This window comes from Pygoscelis adeliae, unplaced genomic scaffold, assembly GCF_000699105.1.
Source record: "Pygoscelis adeliae isolate BGI_AS28 unplaced genomic scaffold, ASM69910v1 Scaffold50, whole genome shotgun sequence".
Taxonomy (NCBI): domain Eukaryota; kingdom Metazoa; phylum Chordata; class Aves; order Sphenisciformes; family Spheniscidae; genus Pygoscelis; species Pygoscelis adeliae.
The window spans coordinates 728,447-749,174 of record NW_008823963.1 but is presented as its reverse complement, the minus strand read 5'-3'; the positions used below and the strand labels follow the sequence as shown (position 1 = coordinate 749,174).

At 40.7% G+C, this 20,728-nt stretch overlaps 1 protein-coding gene across 5 annotated transcripts in view; it reads left to right on the top strand.

Moving 5' to 3' along the window:
• The first annotated feature begins 2,467 nt into the window (after positions 1-2,467).
• The window catches only part of UBE3A (ubiquitin protein ligase E3A), a 54,828-nt gene continuing 36,567 nt past the window's right edge, over positions 2,468-20,728 (top strand). For 2 of the 5 annotated variants that reach the window (XM_009323675.1, XM_009323651.1), the window contains exons 1-4: positions 2,474-2,560; positions 10,791-10,858; positions 18,191-18,337; positions 18,954-19,072. Coding sequence is in view for 2 of the 5 variants with exons in the window: in XM_009323651.1 (XP_009321926.1) it covers positions 19,053-19,072 (20 nt within the window). In the remaining 3 variants the exon portion in view is untranslated. Of the gene's footprint in view, positions 2,561-10,790; positions 10,859-18,190; positions 18,338-18,953; positions 19,073-19,713; positions 19,787-20,728 lie in introns of those variants that run through there. The other 3 variants (XM_009323660.1, XM_009323667.1, XM_009323683.1) reach the window with 3 other exon arrangements.

Sequence of the window (20,728 nt, the reverse complement as noted above, 5' to 3'; positions counted from 1 at the left end):
GGCACTAAACACCCTGTGCCCTTTCATCTTGGAAACAGTTAAAGGAACTTTTTTCTTAATTTGAAAATACTGTGAAACTCAGAGTTTGAGTGTGTTGAATTGAAAATATGTGCGTTACCAAATTGCTGTGGATATTCGGTAGTTTTCCTCACATACATTTGTCTTTTAAAACAGATGCAGTTTGCAGTGCTTATGACTTGTCTTCATAACAGTAATGTTCTCTGAAGTCAATACAGACAAACCTTGGAAGAAAAGCTAGACCACTACTTAGGTTTACAGGGCCGAAAAATACTTTTAATTGTAGTTATTTCCATGCAGTATTACAGATACTTCATCTCTCTTTTATGAATACCTTCCAGTCCACTCTAAATTTTTGCTATTTAATGTAGCATCTTTCATACTGGAATTTAACAAGTTCTTTTTCTGTTTACCAGAGTCGTTTGCTATTTCTCCTCACTGGAGTATCCTGAGTATCTCCCAAGAATTTAGAAATAAAAGCACCAAGCTAGATGGCAAAATAAATGGTTTGATTTGTTTGGGGGTTTTAGGGGTATGATTGTGTGACTGTTTTAAAAAAAAAAAGTTACTGAAAGAAAGGCAGGCTTGAAAAAGCAGAGGTGTTAAACTTTTTCACAGCAATGAGTTTCAAAGCCTAGATATCTCGGTCCAGGTCCTGTTCAGAATTCTAATATTGTGTGGGTTTGATCCCATTTTTAATAGCAAACAAAACTTTAAGCAGCAGCAGTAATTTAAAAAAAGACTAAAAGACATATGCAAATGATGATTCTTTTGTGAATGGAAGTTAAAAATGTGTGTATTTGTTAAATACATCTAGGGATGTTCTCAGCTTGTTACAGTCCCTGTAAGAGCACCTTGAGTTTGTCTCTGTTCTAATCAACTTAAGAAAATAAAACAGGTTCTCTTTATTTTCATTTAACTTTGCTTTTTCTAGGAGAAAACCTGCTTTGGAAATACAAAATGACATATGTACCCCACTGTAGAATCATGCTTATTTCATGTGTGCTTTGAATATGTGCTTTGTTGACATGTTCTTCACTAGTTCTCTGAATTCACAGGTTCTACTTAACCAAATACATAATTGATGGGGGGGGGGGGGGGGGGGGATATCTTTGAGTCAAGTTTTAATAGTCATAAATATGTTTAATTGTGAACATGTTTAAGCATATAACATTTTCTATAAACAATAATTAATGTAGTACATGATATGACACTTGTCATGAAATGAATTTAGTGTTTACATTTTGTAAATTTGCATCATCTTAGTTTTTGCTATGCGGGAAAGATTTATTTTTTTATTATTTTTTTGCCTCTGCTACTTTTGGTTTCAATTTACTTAGTGAATGTCCAGAGAGAATTCATCTTTTTTTAAACGCAGGAAATGTCTTTCTCCCTCCCCACACCAGTGTATTCATACACTGGAAGGTAAAAGCCACTGATTCTTAAAAATAGAACATGCAATTGAGGGACAAGAGGAGAGAATTCCTAAAGTATGTAGGCATATATCTCATTTTAAGTGTCAATCTTCATTTCTGGTGCCGTGGGCCAGGTCTTTGCTTCACTTTAGTTAATGAATTGATATCGATTTTTAAACAAAGGAGGTGTGTTTTACACTTTTTCTGAACTATCCAGTATATTTAAGGTAGCTATGAGTTTTATAGAGAAGCATTGTTGAAAGATTTTCTGTCATTAATCAAATTCTGATTTGTACATGGAAGGACAGGGATAATACGTTTGCCATCAGGGTCTGTAACAATTTGCAGCAATGAGCAAATCGCATGTTTGAAGTGACTTTTGTCACCTTAAATGCTTCGACCTTAACATCTACTGCATTAACTTCCTGTATTTACAGGCAGTGCCTGACAGCCTCGTAAGGCTGTATTGCCCATGAATGAAAGTTTTGGGGAAGAAGCTAGTTTATATGAATAGTAATGTGTGTAATGTATCCGGTTGGTTAGCAGAAAGTCAGCAAATACAGTGTAAAGGTAATATTTTGTAACAAAGCAACGCTTCGGTAGCTATACCAGCTGGTGAGACATTTCTTCAAGAAAATAACCTCATAGCAGAAATATAAAAAAGATAAAATCAAATAATGTTGAGATCCAGGATTCATGTTTGGCAATGTAACATGTGAACAAATAGCACTTTAAATGGCTATTTTTGAATAGTTCCACCTTCTTGTGGCTAGGAGTGACAGAACTTACTGATGACAAAATAACTTACTGGTTGCAAAATTACATTATAAATTAAATATTACCATAGTGTTCTGTCTCACAAATACTCTTATGAATTAATCTCTTAAAGGAAGCATTAACTACTTCTTACTTTTAATAGGTTGAGCCTGCTTCCCTGTATTATGCAAACTGCTGAATGGAGGAAGGGGGCGGAAGTCAGTCTTTACCGATACTCTTTCCGTTACCATCCTGCATGGTTCTTTACCCATGTTTTACAGGGTGGTGAAGAATTAGGAGAAGCTGCAGTTGTTCAGCTGAGTGGAACTAAATGGGTGGCTTCCCTCTGGACCCTCACTTCACTGTCTTAGGTAAGAGGGGTGACCTGCTTCTTTTGAAGCAACTTGCATTTCCTTAGAACAGAGATATATGTGTTTTAAGAGAAACTTCTAGTTAGCAAAGCTGAGGTTTGGACTCTTGGTTTTGGGGTTTTTTTTTGTAATCTGGTGGATTGAAAAGGATATTCACAGTATGTAGCTGTTCAAGACTTTTCATCAAAAAGCGTTACTCTTTACATCTACCCGAATAGCTTTAAAAACATGCTCTGTGTTCACATACTTTACTTTTGAGAATCACGCTTATCTTGTGTAGCATGTCAACAGTGGGAGTGTACCAGAGGTGAATTACCGTGGTGATGTTTTAGCACAAACTTGAACTGATGTACCGGTTGGCTGCTTGATATGGAGGGTGCTACTTTTTTTCACGTTCAGTCCTTGTATGACATAATTTCAAAGCTGTGGCCTAAGTAACTGAGTAACACAAAATTTAAACGTCTCAAATTGTAAGGTACAGTATCTCAGTTTGAAACCCAATGGAAATTTGGTCTTGGTGGGCCTTGCATCAACTGGTGGGATCAAAGCAGAAAATCATGGAACCCGTATTTGGGTTTGGTGGTTGTTGCATAATTGTCTGGCAGCGATTAGTCCACATGGTTTGCTTTTCATTCTGGTGTCCTGTGAGGACTGCAGCAGGACTTCTGCTGTCTTGACCAAGCTAGAGTTCTAGGGGTGAAGCCTAGTTCTTCATCTTTCCTTCCTAGAGGAGACCATATCTTACTCCCTTTGGTGGACCCCTTTTTGGACTTGTTGATACTTCCTTGATAATCATTACACCAAAGAAATTGGTGAAATGAGGAGATTAGAATGACAAACACCCCCTCTCCCTTACCTTTAGGAACTGTGTGCAGAGGAGGCACAAGAGCTGTCGGTAACATGTTGCCAAGCTTGCGCAGTGCTGAGAGATGCCAGACTTGTCCAGGCAGCCAGGCTCTGGCACTACTTGTGTACTCCTGCTCTGGTATGCTCTGTGGGACCCAGGTTGGAGCAGCTGCAGATCAGTTAAAGGGTGGTGGAGTGGCTCTTAAAGGAGCTGAACTTCTAAAATGGGCTGCGGGTCAAAATACTTCAGGAAATGCTGCCATAGTTGTAGATGAGTTTTTCTTTTGCATTATGGTTAGTCATGTGTTTGAGCTGATTACTTTAATGCTTAAAATATTTTCATTTTACAGTACCATATTTTTCATTGTCTTAAAAGGTATCAAACTTTTACAAAGCTAGATAATACCGAAGAGGTCTATCACTACTTCAGAATTTCTATTTCCAATATGATGTTTTCATCTTTCTTGTTTGTATAGCCATATTCAGATAATGATTACTTTTTATTTCATAGTGAAATCTCATGTCCAAAGTCTTGGTGATGAACATTGTGGTGTAATATGTGTATATACCCTATCTTATTTTTAGAAAGTCCAGGGTATACTAGCATACATTGGCTGCAGTAGCAGCACCTAGATGCATTTCAGCTGTTATAGCAAAACTTGCCTATTGTGGACGATAGAAATACATGCTTGCAGTCCACACAACCTGCAAGTCCCATGGGAGTTCAAGGACACGGGAGCTCTTAAGAGAGTAATCACTTCTGTGAAATATTGGTGTTTCTTGGTTGCAAAGGTTGAGCCTTTTACATTGTAAGGTGGTGATAAATACTCCATTTGCATGGTTCCTATGACCTGAGTATCTTATTGAAAGAAGGATGTTTGTAAATACTTGGGTTTTATTTGGCTAATGTTATTATATTAAGAATGTCAGTCATGGAAGAAAATTATTCTTATTTGAACTTATATATTTGAAATTGTGTGAGAGAATCTATACTATTAGGTAAAATACCTACCGTTTTCTTTAGGGTGGTGCGCTCAGAATTTTTTCTTCTACTCCTGTCTTGTGACAGTTACTGCAGAAAAAAAAAAAGAAAAAAAGGTGAAAAATGTCGTTTAAGCACCTGATAGAGGTGACTTCATGATGTCTTTCATCAAGCCAGACATGAGAGTTGCAAAGTATTTTTTGTAATTTATAATTAATTTCTTAAATGTTTTGCAGTTTTGCATGCTACAGTTTGGTTAATTCAGTAGTTTCTTTGTTAATATCATTCAGTGTGCCTTGAAGTCTGTTCTTCTTATTGAAAATGTATGACATAGTTGTAAAAAAGCAGCTCTTTTGGCTCTGGTCATGGAACAGATCAAGATTTCTTTACGTTGAGTGGAAGCAATAGTGTTAGCCATGCTTTTAGTCACATTTGCCATTTGCATTTTTTTGGGCAGATGTGGCTTAATGCTAATTAGTAAGTATACTAAAGGTGAATGTTGAAGCACATCTGACTTCATTAAATTATTTTCATTCCTTTTAGACACGCATTACAGATTCCATATTTAATTTTGTTATTGTTCATGTAGCCTTTGAGCAAATTTTTTTAGTAGACTGCTGAACTTCTGCTCTGCCTTGGTGGTGTGCTCTGGTATTTTCTCTGATCACTTAGGGAAGTGATTGTGCCCCTGTACTCGGTACTGGTGAGGCCGCACCTCGAATACTGTGTTCCGTTTTGGGCCCCTCACTACAAGAAGGACGTTGAGATGTTCGAGCGTGTCCAGAGAAGGGCAACGAGGCTGGTGAGGGGTCTGGAGCACAAGTCTTATGAGGAGGGGCTGAGGGAACTGGGGTTGTTTAGCCTGGAGAAAAGGAGGCTGAGGGGAGACCTCATTGCTCTCTACAACTACCTGAAAGGAGGCTGTAGCGAGGTGGGTGTCGGTCTCTTCTCCCAAGTAACTGGCGAAAGGACGAGAGGAAGTGGCCTCAGGTTGCGCCAGGGGAGGTTTAGATTGGATGTGAGGAAAAATTTCTTTACTGAAAGAGTAGTTAAACATTGGAACAGGCTGCCCAGGGGAGTGGTTGAGTCCCCATCCCTGGAAGTATTTAAAAGACGTGTAGATGAGGCACTTAGGGACATGGTTTAGTGGACATGGTGGTGTTGGGTTGATGGTTGGACTTGATGATCTTGGAGGTCTCTTCCAACCTTAATGATTCTATGATTCTATGATTCTATGGTAGCTGGTGGGGGGAGATTGAGGAAAGAGAATTGGAAGTCCAGGAGCTTCAGTTTTGTGCTGTTGGAATTAGTTACTCTGCTGCTGGTAGCTACTTGTTATTAAGCAAATCCCATCTCCATCTCCTCCACTGTGGTCCTCTTTCTTCTGTAAATTGTACTGTCTGAAACTACAGACAGTAGTTGAAGGATCGGGAGCACAGGTTGAAGGATCGGGAGCACAGTGGTTGAAGGGGTTGAAGGATCGGGAGCACAGTGGTTGAAGGATCGGGAGCACAGTGGTTGAAGGATCGGGAGCACAGGTTGAAGGATCGGGAGCACAGTGGTTGAAGGATCGGGAGCACAGTGGTTGAAGGATCGGGAGCACAGGTTGAAGGATCGGGAGCACAGGTTGAAGGATCGGGAGCACAGGTTGAAGGATCGGGAGCACAGTGGTTGAAGGATCGGGAGCACAGGTTGAAGGATCGGGAGCACAGGTTGAAGGATCGGGAGCACAGTGGTTGAAGGATCGGGAGCACAGGTTGAAGGATCGGGAGCACAGGTTGAAGGATCGGGAGCACAGGTTGAAGGATCGGGAGCACAGTGGTTGAAGGATCGGGAGCACAGTGGTTGAAGGATCGGGAGCACAGGTTGAAGGATCGGGAGCACAGGTTGAAGGATCGGGAGCACAGGTTGAAGGATCGGGAGCACAGGTTGAAGGATCGGGAGCACAGGTTGAAGGATCGGGAGCACAGTGGTTGAAGGATCGGGAGCACAGTGGTTGAAGGATCGGGAGCACAGTGGTTGAAGGATCGGGAGCACAGGTTGAAGGATCGGGAGCACAGTGGTTGAAGGATCGGGAGCACAGTGGTTGAAGGATCGGGAGCACAGGTTGAAGGATCGGGAGCACAGTGGTTGAAGGATCGGGAGCACAGTGGTTGAAGGATCGGGAGCACAGTGGTTGAAGGATCGGGAGCACAGGTTGAAGGATCGGGAGCACAGGTTGAAGGATCGGGAGCACAGTGGTTGAAGGATCGGGAGCACAGGTTGAAGGATCGGGAGCACAGGTTGAAGGATCGGGAGCACAGTGGTTGAAGGATCGGGAGCACAGGTTGAAGGATCGGGAGCACAGTGGTTGAAGGATCGGGAGCACAGGTTGAAGGATCGGGAGCACAGTGGTTGAAGGATCGGGAGCACAGGTTGAAGGATCGGGAGCACAGTGGTTGAAGGATCGGGAGCACAGTGGTTGAAGGATCGGGAGCACAGTGGTTGAAGGATCGGGAGCACAGTGGTTGAAGGATCGGGAGCACAGTGGTTGAAGGATCGGGAGCACAGTGGTTGAAGGATCGGGAGCACAGGTTGAAGGATCGGGAGCACAGGTTGAAGGATCGGGAGCACAGTGGTTGAAGGATCGGGAGCACAGGTTGAAGGATCGGGAGCACAGGTTGAAGGATCGGGAGCACAGTGGTTGAAGGATCGGGAGCACAGTGGTTGAAGGATCGGGAGCACAGTGGTTGAAGGATCGGGAGCACAGGTTGAAGGATCGGGAGCACAGGTTGAAGGATCGGGAGCACAGTGGTTGAAGGATCGGGAGCACAGGTTGAAGGATCGGGAGCACAGGTTGAAGGATCGGGAGCACAGGTTGAAGGATCGGGAGCACAGGTTGAAGGATCGGGAGCACAGGTTGAAGGATCGGGAGCACAGGTTGAAGGATCGGGAGCACAGGTTGAAGGATCGGGAGCACAGTGGTTGAAGGATCGGGAGCACAGTGGTTGAAGGATCGGGAGCACAGGTTGAAGGATCGGGAGCACAGTGGTTGAAGGATCGGGAGCACAGTGGTTGAAGGATCGGGAGCACAGGTTGAAGGATCGGGAGCACAGGTTGAAGGATCGGGAGCACAGGTTGAAGGATCGGGAGCACAGGTTGAAGGATCGGGAGCACAGGTTGAAGGATCGGGAGCACAGTGGTTGAAGGATCGGGAGCACAGGTTGAAGGATCGGGAGCACAGGTTGAAGGATCGGGAGCACAGTGGTTGAAGGATCGGGAGCACAGTGGTTGAAGGATCGGGAGCACAGGTTGAAGGATCGGGAGCACAGTGGTTGAAGGATCGGGAGCACAGGTTGAAGGATCGGGAGCACAGGTTGAAGGATCGGGAGCACAGTGGTTGAAGGATCGGGAGCACAGTGGTTGAAGGATCGGGAGCACAGGTTGAAGGATCGGGAGCACAGGTTGAAGGATCGGGAGCACAGTGGTTGAAGGATCGGGAGCACAGTGGTTGAAGGATCGGGAGCACAGTGGTTGAAGGATCGGGAGCACAGTGGTTGAAGGATCGGGAGCACAGGTTGAAGGATCGGGAGCACAGGTTGAAGGATCGGGAGCACAGTGGTTGAAGGATCGGGAGCACAGTGGTTGAAGGATCGGGAGCACAGTGGTTGAAGGATCGGGAGCACAGGTTGAAGGATCGGGAGCACAGTGGTTGAAGGATCGGGAGCACAGGTTGAAGGATCGGGAGCACAGGTTGAAGGATCGGGAGCACAGTGGTTGAAGGATCGGGAGCACAGGTAGCGTTTTCCTCAATCCCTACAGTGGCAGGGAAGGACACGGAACGGAACAGGAGAACACACCTGATCAACACGTGGCTCAGGGGCTGGTGCCGTCGGAGGAATTTTGGCTTTCTTGATCATGGGGAGGTTTACACGGCACCGGGCCTGCTGGCGACAGATGGAGTCCAGCTGTCTCGCAGGGGGAAAAGGGTCATTGCTTACGAATTGGCAGGGCTCATTGAGAGGGCTTTAAACTAGGTTCGAAGGGGGAAGGGGACAAAACCGGGCTCGCTAGAGATGAGCCGAGGGGTGGCATGCCGATGCCGGGGGTGAAATCGATAGCCCAGCTCAAGTGCATCTACACCAATCCACGCAGCATGGGCGGCCAGCAGGAGGAGGGAAGTGAGCGTGCCCCTGTACTCGGCACTGGTGCGGCCGTGCCTCGAATACTGTGTTCCGTTTTGGGCCCCTGACTACAAGAAGGATGTTGAGATGTTGGAGCATGTCCAGAGAAGGGCAACGAGGCTGGTGAGGGGGCTGGAGCACAAGTCTTATGAGGAGCGGCTGAGGGAACTGGGGTTGTTTTAGCCTGGAGAAAAGGAGGCTGAGGGGAGACCTCATCGCTCTCTACAACTCCCTGAAAGGAGGTTGTAGCGAGGGGGGTGTCGGTCTCTTCTCCCAAGTAACTGGCGAAAGGACGAGAGGAAATGGCCTCAAGTTGCGCCAGGGGAGGTTTAGATTGGATGTGAGGAAAAATTTCTTTACTGAAAGAGTAGTTAAACATTGGAACAGGCTGCCCAGGGGAGTGGTTGAGTCCCCATCCCTGGAAGTATTTAAAAGACGTGTAGATGAGGCACTTAGGGACATGGTTTAGTGGGCATGGTGTTGTTGGGTTGATGGTTGGACTTGATGATCTTAGAGGTCTCTTCCACCCTTAATGATTCTATGATTCTACATAGCTTCAGTTATGTTGGGAACCTTTGTTTTCTTTTCTCCTATTGCTGGGCAATAATCATAAGATCCCTGATAGATGTATTTGTGATACTTCTTCATGCTGTACTTTGTGCTCTGCTCATACTCTGTGCACACTGAAAGTTGGTGCTTTTGTACCTTAGAGGAGAGTGAGTGAATTTTATGTACATGACATTGGTCTGTGTGTGTACGTGAACAAATATACATTGGTGTTTAAGCCAGAAGTCCTGTGATACAAAGTGTGAAAATACTGGTCACATTTGTCAGGATACTTTTAACTGAGTTTGCCTAATGGCATCACAGTGAATGAAGAATTATTCTTTAATAGAATATAAGATGGATATTCTGGATTTCTGCTGTTAGTATGGAGTGGAAGTGCCACCTCTGAACAGGAAAATCATCAGTTACTGTCTCATATTGTTCAGATAAATTCTTTTTTTTCTTCTGAATGGTAGTAAAGCTTTATTGACACAGTTGCATAATGTTAACTCATTAATCCTGATTGTACATAAGTCCACATAATTATCATAATTGTTGAGATAGCAGTCTTGTTTCATGAAACAGGTAGGGTGCCCTATTTAACTTTTTGCTTTAAATACAAAAAACTGTGTACAAACTGTTAGTGCTGTAGAGCTTTACTGGCACGACTGTGTCAGTCCAGGATCACCCCATTTCACATCCCTGATAAAGAATTGGGCCTTTGGTATTGGATGGGTTCTCTCTGGTTTGGCATCTTTTAAGACAAACCTGAATGTACTCTTAAGGTAACCAGATCAGGGTTTCCTTTGTGGGAATTCCGATCTATATTGGAGATGAGCCTAAATCAGCTGCATTGGATTTGTTTGTTCTTAGTAGAGTTTTAGAACCAAGAAATTAAGTATTGAATCTTCACAGTGCTGAAAATGTGATACTCTGTGCCACATGAGTAACTTTTTGGAAAGTAATTACTAGATTTCTTTAGTTATATGCCTGCTTCCGTCACTTTTTCCCCTGAAATTGGTTGTGCTTTTAGGTGTTTGTTGAAAGTGTTTGGAGTATGTTTTAGTCATGCATCCCTTGTTAATTATAGCTTCCCTGAAAATGGACAATTTATAGAAAAGCTTATCAAACTCCAGCAGTTTTGTGCAGCTAGGACAAAGATGTTCTATCTGTGACTTCTTTTGAGTGTTGATTTTTTTTTCTTATTGTAAATACCAATTCTAAAAAAAAAAAAAGGGGGGGTGGGGGTGGGAAGGAGAAACCTTGCCAGAATCTTCCAGAAGAAGGAAATGGATACTTTTAATGAACTAGATGAATGGAATTGTAAAACTCTAATGCATCGCTAGAGAGGAAAGAATAGGGAACGTTGTTTCTATGGACTTTCTGCTTTTGTAGTTTCCCTAACATACTAAGTATTTTCTGTTGTGTTTTTTATGGGAAGTGTGATTTGGGAAGTCATGTGATTTAGGTAGTCCTCTGAGGAGCAGGGAATTGGACTCGATCCTTATGGGTCCCTTCCAACTTGAGATATTCTGTGATTCTATTCTACGATTCTATATATATATTTCCTTTAGTTGCACAGTTCTGATTAACTGAACGGCCATTCTTGAATGTATCGTTTTGAAGTTGCATTGAGTTTCAGATTGCTGTGGAGCATAGTGCAAAAACTGAAATGTAATGTTTTGCATTATAGGTACAAGAACTGTAGAAGTCCACTTTAGAATTTGAAAGAACAAGTTTCTGCAGCTCTGGAAAGATATGGTATGTTTATATTTTCACTTATATTGTGTGTATGCTAATAATCATATAACAAATATTTATACTTTTGTTCCCTGGTTTTAAAAAAAAGTTGAAAATAAATTCAGGAAGAAACACACACTCTCTCTCTTTTTTCCCATATTTTTTTGACTGTGATGTCTATTACTTAGGCATAGTTCTCTAGAAAACTGAGTTACTTGGTTTTTCTTGGAGAAAATAAATACTGATGATACAACATTGGTGAATCCCCTTTTGATTTGTTTTACAAGCTCAGCATCACGCTGCTACCATCCATCTGTTTCTCCATGGATTGAATAAGAATCAGTGCTGTTTCTGAAAGATTTTTTTCCTTGCTGCTGGGCATATTTATAGTGAGGCTTGTACAGTTTTTAGGTATGACTTGCAAAGTAAGTTCAGAACTACTAGAAAACTTAGGAAAACATCAGTATAAGTCAAATTTGCAAATTGGAATGTTAGGAAATACAGAAATGTAACCTTCGGTAGCAGTGCTAACATGAGCCCATGGCACAGTGTCTCTTTTTGTCTAGGGTCTTAAATGTCCAGCCAGCTTGAAAATATGTACATGCATTACAGCAAGGTTGGGACCTTACCTTGTAGTTATTTTCATTTCCATTTTCTAACTTTATTCTGGTGTAGTCCAGTGGAGATACCTGGTAGTATGGAATAACTGCACCACTCTGTAGTGTCTCTTAAGTCCCGTAGTTCTGCAACTTGGTACACAGAGAATTTTTGAAACTTTCTGCATTGCTGCATTCAGAATAACAATTATTGTTTAAGTTCATTTTTCCACCACATTAAATAGGTCTGTTACTGCGTATATAAAATTGTATGTAGTTACTTCAACAACTACTTCTAAGCTATGTGTGTACTTTCTGTTTTTAACCACTTAAAATGTGGGGAAGAACTTGGTAACTGCTGATACGAGTTTTATACCCTGTGTGTTTATGTCTAGATTTTTCTTTTGAAGATACTTAACATAAGAACATATTTAAAGTTTTGAAATCTCAACCTTGCAGAAGGGTTGTTGGGTGTCTTTTTTTTCTTAAGTTCTGTTTCGTAGGAAGCTATAGACAGGAGCTAAAATGATTCATTCTAAGCTGAAATTTTAAATATAGTGTGTGCTAATTAAAAACTGTAGATCTCTTAAAAAGCCATAATGTTACATTATCACAATCCAGATGTTCCTGAGAGAATTGTATAGATTGGTCCTTTACTCTAGCAGGCATCTGGCAGGTAGTATATATTCATTTTTGCACCCACAGCACCACTGGGACCACCCACCTGCTTCTTGCTCTCCAGTTTCAATACCAGTTGTGTGTATGATGGCTCTTCTTCAAACCTAAGCTGTTATTTCTTTATTGCCATTATTTCTGCTGGCTGCTTTTTTCTGAATGTTTAACTGCTTGCCACTGTATGTATGCGTAGAGTCTTTGTGATGGTATGTGCTTCATAAATTGATGAACAAGAATTCCCCTCTGATCCTCCACAAATTGAGTAATGAATACTAATGGAACATCAGAAAAGCTGAATAATATGCTACAGAATTGCATGATTGCTTGGGCTTAATATGAACTATATATAAACAAATATGCTGGTGACACTGGAGAACTTGGTGAACAGAAAGGAACTTTACATGGAAGGCTGCATGGAATATGTATGGCAAAAGACAGCAAAATAACAAAGCATAAGCAAAAGGACAGATGGAATAAAAGTTTAAATATTAAAGCTGAAGTGAAGCTGTAAAACTTACCTGTTTGGAAAATAACTTAATGTGATACCTAGCCAGTAAAAGGAGAGCTACTAAAAGAAATTTAAGTAGATTATTGGATTTCACCTCCTGATGTAGGAGGGGCTTTCCATTCATAACTGTATATCATTTTGGAGGGAGTCAGGTAGCAGGCATAACTGAGAGAAACAAATGGTTCTGCTGCAAAAAATGAGTGTGTGTAGTAGAAGAAAAATCAGCTATGGTCAAAGTGAAAAATGAAGATGCTAAAGATAATTTCAGGTGTTTCCCTCTTTTACAAAGGTGAATAAAGTACATCTATGATGTTACTGAAATATCAAACCAAAAACAAATGTTGAAGGGAAAATCTAATATCCAGAGTTGCGCAGGCAGTTGTAGAAGATGAGAATAACGCACAGGCCTTTAGCTTTGGGGTGGGGGGAGGGAATGGGAGCAAACACCAGACCTTTTTCTGTTACTATGGGATTTGTGGAGTATTGACATCAAAGCAAAGTAGGTATACAGATATTATAGCTTTTATATAAATCTATAGTTGATCTCCATGTATTGAGATGCACTAAATTCTACCTAAGTTGTGTTTTTACTGAAATGTAAATTCCAGAATGGCACCAGCTTTAATTTGAAGATTCAGATCCCCACCCCAAATAATTTATTCTAGTGTTAATTGTCCTCGCTATCCTGCATGCTTGTGTTCCTACTCTAATTTGAATTTGTCAGCCTTCGGTTTCTAATCATGTGGGGGTTTTATATGCTTTCTTTTAATTGGAGGATCTCTTTTATGTATTCTTTCTGTGCTATGAGAGGACTTAGTTTCTTCCAGTATCCATATTGATTAGCTTGGTTAACTTCGAACTCTTTCCATTATCTAATCACAAGGCACTTTCTCCTATCTTCATGCTGTCTTTGTGGCTCTTTTCTGCTAATTCTGGAACACTTTTGAAGAATATTGAATAATTGGAGAACTGGGCTCAAGTTTTGTACATGTCTGAAGTACTTTGTGCAGATGAACAGACACCTTTCCAGGAACCCTTCATGAGTCGTATCTGTCGTTCTAGCTGTAATAGTGGGAGCATGTGTGTGTTTGCTCATCAGTTGTGGCTGCCTTAGTCACTTGGTTGGCATTTTCCAGGATAGAACCCAATTCTTTTGGTCTAACTATGTGATTTTTGTATTTGTTATTAGTTGGATGGTTTCGTTTGCCAGGCAGTGGAAGAAAATTCATATAGATGCCTTATTACTGTTTTTTTGCAGCACCATTAGCATTCATGTCATGAGGTATTATTAGTGGCTGTTTTATTTTACTTTAGGACCATTGATTATTTGACCTGCTATTAATTGCATGAAGAAAACTTCTGGAATCTTACATCTTTTCATGTTTTCTGTGTTGGAAGCAGCATGCAGGCAACAAAAGCAATTGATGTTTCCAACCTTATCAGGAAATTAAGTCTCAAGCACACCTATTACTTTTTTTTTTTTCCTGCAAATGACAGTTAAGATTGAACTCAGGGATTTGGTGAATATTCTACAGTTTCCTCCAGGCCACTTTATGAATCAATCTCAAGTTATAAAAGGCCAGTTTGCCTATTAGTTGACAGTTCTTTTTTTGAAGTAATAAGCTAGCTAGGGTAGTTCCGAGGGCACCTTTTACTGTATAGATGGTGATTGTCTGTTTCGTTATGGTACTCAGTTATTCTGGAAATGTATCAAATTTGAGGAGAGCATTCATTCTTGGGGGGTTCAGAGGGATTCTTCAGAAAACATACAAAAGCTGTCTTTAGTTGTATCTTGAGAGGTGGTTATTTTTAATTAAGCAACTCAAGTCCTGGCACTGGAAGGTAAGGAAGGTCATGGTACTTCTTTTGTACAGGTGAATCACCCCCATTTTCATTAGATCATCTGTCAAAAAGAGAATCTTAAAAAAATTTGGATCAAAGATTGCTTGGGTGGAAACTTAAATTCTTTTGTAAAGGAAACTTAAATTCTTAAAAATGCCACCTCCCAGGGCACCCATCATTCAGTAAGGTCAGTAAGAAGTCATAGTTTAAATAAGAAAAGTGTTCCTTCACTCAGGGGTCTTCCTAGACCTCAGATACTGGGTGTCAGCTGCCAGCTAGCTGTGCTGTCACAGAAACTGAACACCTCTACACCAGGTAACGTAAGGAAAGTAATAGGTATAGGAAATCCATGTAAGTGACAACTTTCAATTAAATGGTTTGTAGCTGGAAGTTTTTTGGCTTTATTTTTGATTGCTGACAAATAGGTACTTATGTTCTCCATGGTGTGGCTTTAGGTTCTGTGTTTTGAAACTGGGGGCCACGTCTTGGCTCATGTTTGTGATTCCAGGCTTTCAAGATTAAATGAAATGTGCAAAGAGAAGATCTCATCAGGCTATGCAACAAAGTTGGTTTTTAGCCCCTTTTTATGCAGCTGAACTTGGTTTCTGACTTCTTGTTCTTTCACTGATTTATTATTTATTTCCTCCCTCTTTTTCAGTTGATAGGAACATTCTTTTCAGAAAATCTGCACTTTTGTCACCTTGGAGAAATGGGTGTAGTCTCAAAATACTGCATAAACATAATTTATCCTGTTCGCTCTCAATGAGTGCTACTCCATGCCATACAGGGTTCTTTAGATACATGGTTTGAAGGCATGGATCTTGTGTATTGTCTTGCTAATTATAACAGCGGTTGCTGCAGCCCTGGTTGAATCTACCTCTTGTAAATAGTCACTAGGCAGATGTAGACGTGTCTGTACTGGAGCCTGCCCAGTCCCAAAGAGCCTCTAGTGGCCGTCTTGGGTTTCTCAGACATTCCACAGGCACAAACTGTGTTTGATACCTTCAGCTGCTCTGTGTGTCTGTGAAAGCCTAAACTGTAAGCCACGCTAATCATGACAGTGAAGACCGGAGAAGCTTGTTTGAGTAATTCTGCTCTAAGAATAAATATTTGTTTTGGGGCTGCTGTTGCAGGGTCCTACCTTCTAGAAGGTAAGTTATATCCAGGGATTTTTTTGTAAAGGAATTCCTATGACGGAAAAGCAGCTGTTTTAGGTCAGTTTCCTATTCTTCATAATCCTCTTTTCCAAGATGCTAGTCTATTCATCAGTGTGGTTTCCCTTTCCTGATCAAGTAGTGTCCTTTGACTGTCTTACCATATTTTTTTTCTGCCTTTTTTGGATCCAGCAGTCAAAATGTCCTTTGTTCAAACTAGATTCAGAATAAGGGATCTTTGGTAGTCTCCTTCACCACCCACCCCATGTTTCAACATGCTGGACTCTTTGCCAGCAGACAGTACTCTGCTGATGCATGAATGAGTAAGGTTTTAGGAAAATGAATTCTTTCATCTGTGCTAGGGAATCCTTGCCAGTCATACTCTGTCCCACAGGAGTGGCAGCAAGGATAGGTGGGGAATATAGGACAAGAAGGAGATAGAAGGGAAAATGATTCATTAAAATTTCTTGCATCTGGATTGTTAAAAAGGAGCACAAGATTTTTAGACCCCAGTGCAGTAAATCTTGTTTTAAGGTATGTTGTACCAGATTAGAAATGCTGCAACTACCTGATTCAAAGCTCTGATCCACAATAAATTCAATTTGTAGATACAAATTTCACTACAAAACTTAGATAAGTTAACTTCAGCTCGATGAGATTCATGCCAGTTTGGGTACTGCCTCTCTTCATAGAGCTGCTGCAGATACTATGTTCAGTGATGTGGTAAATCTGACTAACAGAGTTGGATCTGTGTCAGGCCTGGGCACAAACTTGTCTTGGCCGTGATCGTGGAGCTGCCACCTCAGTGCATATTCTTTAACATTCCAAAATCTGATGGTTTTTTAATCCAGCACCAACACTTCATGTGTTCCTTCACTGTTGACAACTGTGTTCATGACCTCTCTCCTCCCATATGAAACAGCCTCAGGAAAAACCTGTTTTACTAAGGCTGCTGTGAGCCTGTTGTTCTAACATGCTTCCATTTGAATGGAAGACTACTGTAATTAGCTTTTGCCCATGGTCTGGGTGATACAGGACACAAGTCTAGGTAGGGAGTGATTGATTCGGCACACTCCAGAACATGAGCTGGTACTTCCAGCAGTCAGACAGAATGCGGGTTTCCCAACCAACGAGGCATTAGAGATTACACCACTGTCCTCTTTGACCAGCATACTAAAAGTTACTTGGGCAAAGAGCTACAAGGGGGTTTAATTTCTAAATGCATTTTTGCAGTGCCATTTCACATCAGTTCAGGAAGCAGCAAGAATTTAGAATTAACTTTAGAAGAAAGCACTGCCTTAGAATAGGCATCTGTTTCTTTAAAGCTAAGGCTTGCCTGAAAGTGGACATTGTCAGGTCTTAAACAATCAAAATGCCATAAGCAGTGTTTTAAGGCTGCTTAACTTTTTCTTAGTTTTGCATCAGCATCTTGGGTTTTGCTGTTTGCTTTTCTGCACAGCTGATGGTCAGCAAACATTAATTTGAAAATCTTCACCCTGTTTGTCATTTAATGTTGACAGATGAGGAAGCTTTCCAACTGACTTTTATTCATTGTACTGTGTTCCTGGCATTGACGCAGTTAAACTTTCAGAATTTACACCTGTAAAACATAGGTGCTAGAAAACCTCTGTTTTGTTTCGGAGGTTTTCGGTAGCCTGCTGCTTTTTCGCTTTCCTTATGTCAACTGCACTTGTGTTTAGATGAGAAGACTCAAATATTACTGATGCTAAAATAATTAAATGGCACTTTTCCTACCTCAAGGAATGTACCCGATAAACCTAATAAACATCTTTCTGAAACTAACACAAATTTTGTTCTGTTGCAGAGTTTGTAGCAGAATGGCAAATTGTAGTAGAATGGCAAAAGTCAGCAGCTTTTCTGACAAACTTTAGAAAATCATGGGCCTTGCTTACTGATCAGTGATTTCATATCTCTGACAAGTCAACAGAGACAAATTAGCATTGAGAATGCTTGATTGCTCATCGAACCTAAGACCTTACTGAAAGACTCTTGTAATAGGTTGTACTGAAGCACAAAAGCTTTCTTTACTGAAACATTTGAAGCTGTCTGATGTGCTCTCTTAGTATTTGCACCAGATTGTTATGACTGCAGGTGTTGCAGAGAGCTGCGGGTGTGCCCTCAATAGCTTGCTAGCCTTTGTGCACCTTGCTTCAGAAGTATGAGGCTTCTGCTGCATGGCAACCTACAAATGTGGGGTTTCATCTGGGTTAGAGCCACAGGAATAAACTTCTCGGATACTGTACAGAGGTCTGTCTTTATAGCTACCGGCTGTTTAGAGAAAGTAAGATAACTTTTTATTTACTAAATACAGTAACAACTTTTCGATTTTAATCAAAACTTTATATTAACAGAAAGTGAATAATGCTGTTTGTGATGTGACGCTCCATCAGAGGCCTTTTTTCTTTACAGTCTTTGTCCAGTGCACCTAGGAGCTTGGGTGGGAGAGAGAATGGGGTGAATTGAGCGTTGAGGGTTATGTTTGGAAATATTTTATCAGTTAACTTTAGTTTAGAGTAGATAATAGCAGTAGGTAAGAGACTAACTGGTTCCTTTTCAGCCATGGAAGTAATCAGCTGGGGTGGTCCCAGGGCGCTCTGGGCACGAGTATTGCTGAGTGATCATTGGCTGCCACCTGCGTGACAAAGTAAAGGACCAACCCTTCAATTTATACCGGTGGAGCCAGATCACGGGAAACAATTGACAGGTAAAATACACTTTTGAAAATTTAAGGGAGAGGAGAGAGTACATGTGGCATAAATGGAGCAAAGAACCTAAAAGATTGGCCACAGATAGCCAAGGATGCTCCTCTGAAACTTTTGCATAGCTTTTGCTTACTTCATTTTGGGGAGAGGCACACATCGAAGCACAAGTTACATGTTGCTCCCCTGGGAACACAGAGCCTCTTTAGGAACCAGTATTAATTGAGTTGTAGCAGGGAAACAACTAATGGAATTTTATTGTACTTAGAAATTACAGTTCATATTTACGCACATGCTTCCAGATCTTTGAATGCTTGTTGTCTTGACATCGGGTGCTTTCCACTGGTCCAAGAGATGGGCTTTGGTTTGGTTTTTTTAGAGAGATTAAAAATAAGTTGATAAATTTTCAAGTTTACCAGTTGAGTGTACTGTAGTGAGTTACTCTAGAAGTCTTAGAATGCCATTCAAAAATGAACTAATTTTTGTGCAGTAGGTCTTAAATCTCACAGATAAAACAATGCTTAGCATCAATATTTTTCTTCTGTTTTATGTTTTTTATTTAGTGGACTGGCTGAAAATAATTTGTAAGGACTTTTAACTAAATTATTTTTACTTATTTAGAGTTGTCAAGCTTATGCTTAGCCCAGCGTGATACAGGACTGGTGTGACAACTCATTTTTAATCAGTGACTCAAAATTGTGATCACCCTGATGTCACCGAATGGCCACAGCTTGTAAAAGGTAAGCATAAAGCGTGTTGTTTCTCAGGATCATTTTTAGTATAATGGTTATTTTGAAAGTACTTAATTTGTATGGCTTGAAGTTAGTTTTTTTTTAATAGTATTAAGGTATATTGTTTGTTTAAGATAAGTCACCTGGCAAAGTTGACTTACCCTCTTGCTCAGAGTGATTTCAAAGCTCACTTAGCTTGTCCCTGACTGCTTTTTAAAATACGAGCACTGTGGTGCTCCGTGGTATCCCTCTTAAGAGCAATACTATGACTTAAAAGTCTCTGGTGGTTTTTACTGTCATACTGAAATTCTGTATAAATTGTTTAGCATACCTGTTTAAGCAATTTGTTCAACTTTTTTAAAGTATTTGTCCAGGAGGCTTGATGATGTTAAAAATTGTAGGCTTGCATACCTTTACTTTTCTCTCCTAGGGTGGTACAGTGGAGGTAAAAGGAGTGGCTTGCAGAATGGAGAAGTTGTTCCCTGTGTTATTGGAAGTGAGCCACCATTTGAATTTGCTAGCTCATACTGCAGTATTCAGATTAGTTGGTGTCTTGTGATCAGTATCTATGATCTAATTCAAAGCTGAAATTTATAAGAGCATTTGCTCTGAGATTTTCTCTGAACAGAACTCTTGTTTCAGATTTTAAGCATGATGAAAGGACGTCTTGCCATACTATATAGTTGTTTTTCAGTACTGTTGCCTGCTCAGAGGAATAACGAGGTATCTTGTTTGTAAACAATTGGATATTGCAGAATAAATAGCTTCTCAACAAACTACAATGCCTGTAATTAGATTGACCTTCCCATTGTTTTAATGAGTACTGAAAGCTCTTTTTATTTGGTGCTTACATTGTCATTTGAAACCTTTTAAAATCTGGTTAATATGTGCATTAATAGTTCTGCAAATAATAATTATGGTAGGTCTGCTCATGTTATAGAAAACAATAAGCTGAAGGAATTTGATCCTGTTCTCTGCAGAACCACTTACCTTAGAGGACCAAACCTTTTTTGACTCAGCTAGGTTTTATTTTTTCTGAACTTTCCTGAAACTTTGTCTTCTCTTACATTGTTTGTCTTATAGAAGAAACGTTTTTTGCAGAATAGCATGTACTGAACTGCACTGTTCAAAGCTCAGATAAAACTCACACAAATAAGGATAGGAAAAGATTTTGGATATACTGATAGCTGTGTTTACATGTCTGTACTGCAGATCACCAGGCTACCTTTTTTACATGCTAAGTTTAGATGCCAATCTGCTCTTTTTCTGTAATTTTTCATACTGCTGTGTATTTTAAAGGCTCAAAGTGATTAATACTCATGATGTTTTTGTTTAACACCACTATTTTGCTTGTATTTTCATAGCAACTTAAAGCACTACTCTTACCCAAATCTTCATTGTGTTGTATTTCCTATGACTAAAACAAGGATAGCAACTGCCTCAAACTTCCAAGCTCTTTGCTATCAGTTTCTGAAGTCCTGGATGTGAACAGGGGAGCTAGCCACTGCTCTCTTTCCACTGCTCCTCAGGTTGTATGGCTTCTAGCACTTACATGCTTAGGTGAATAATCAGAAAAAAAAATTTGAGGTTCTTTTCTCTCTGCTAAGTATTTAGTGACTTGTTTTGGTCACTGGAGTTGAAGGGAGATGAAATTTTGACTTGTTT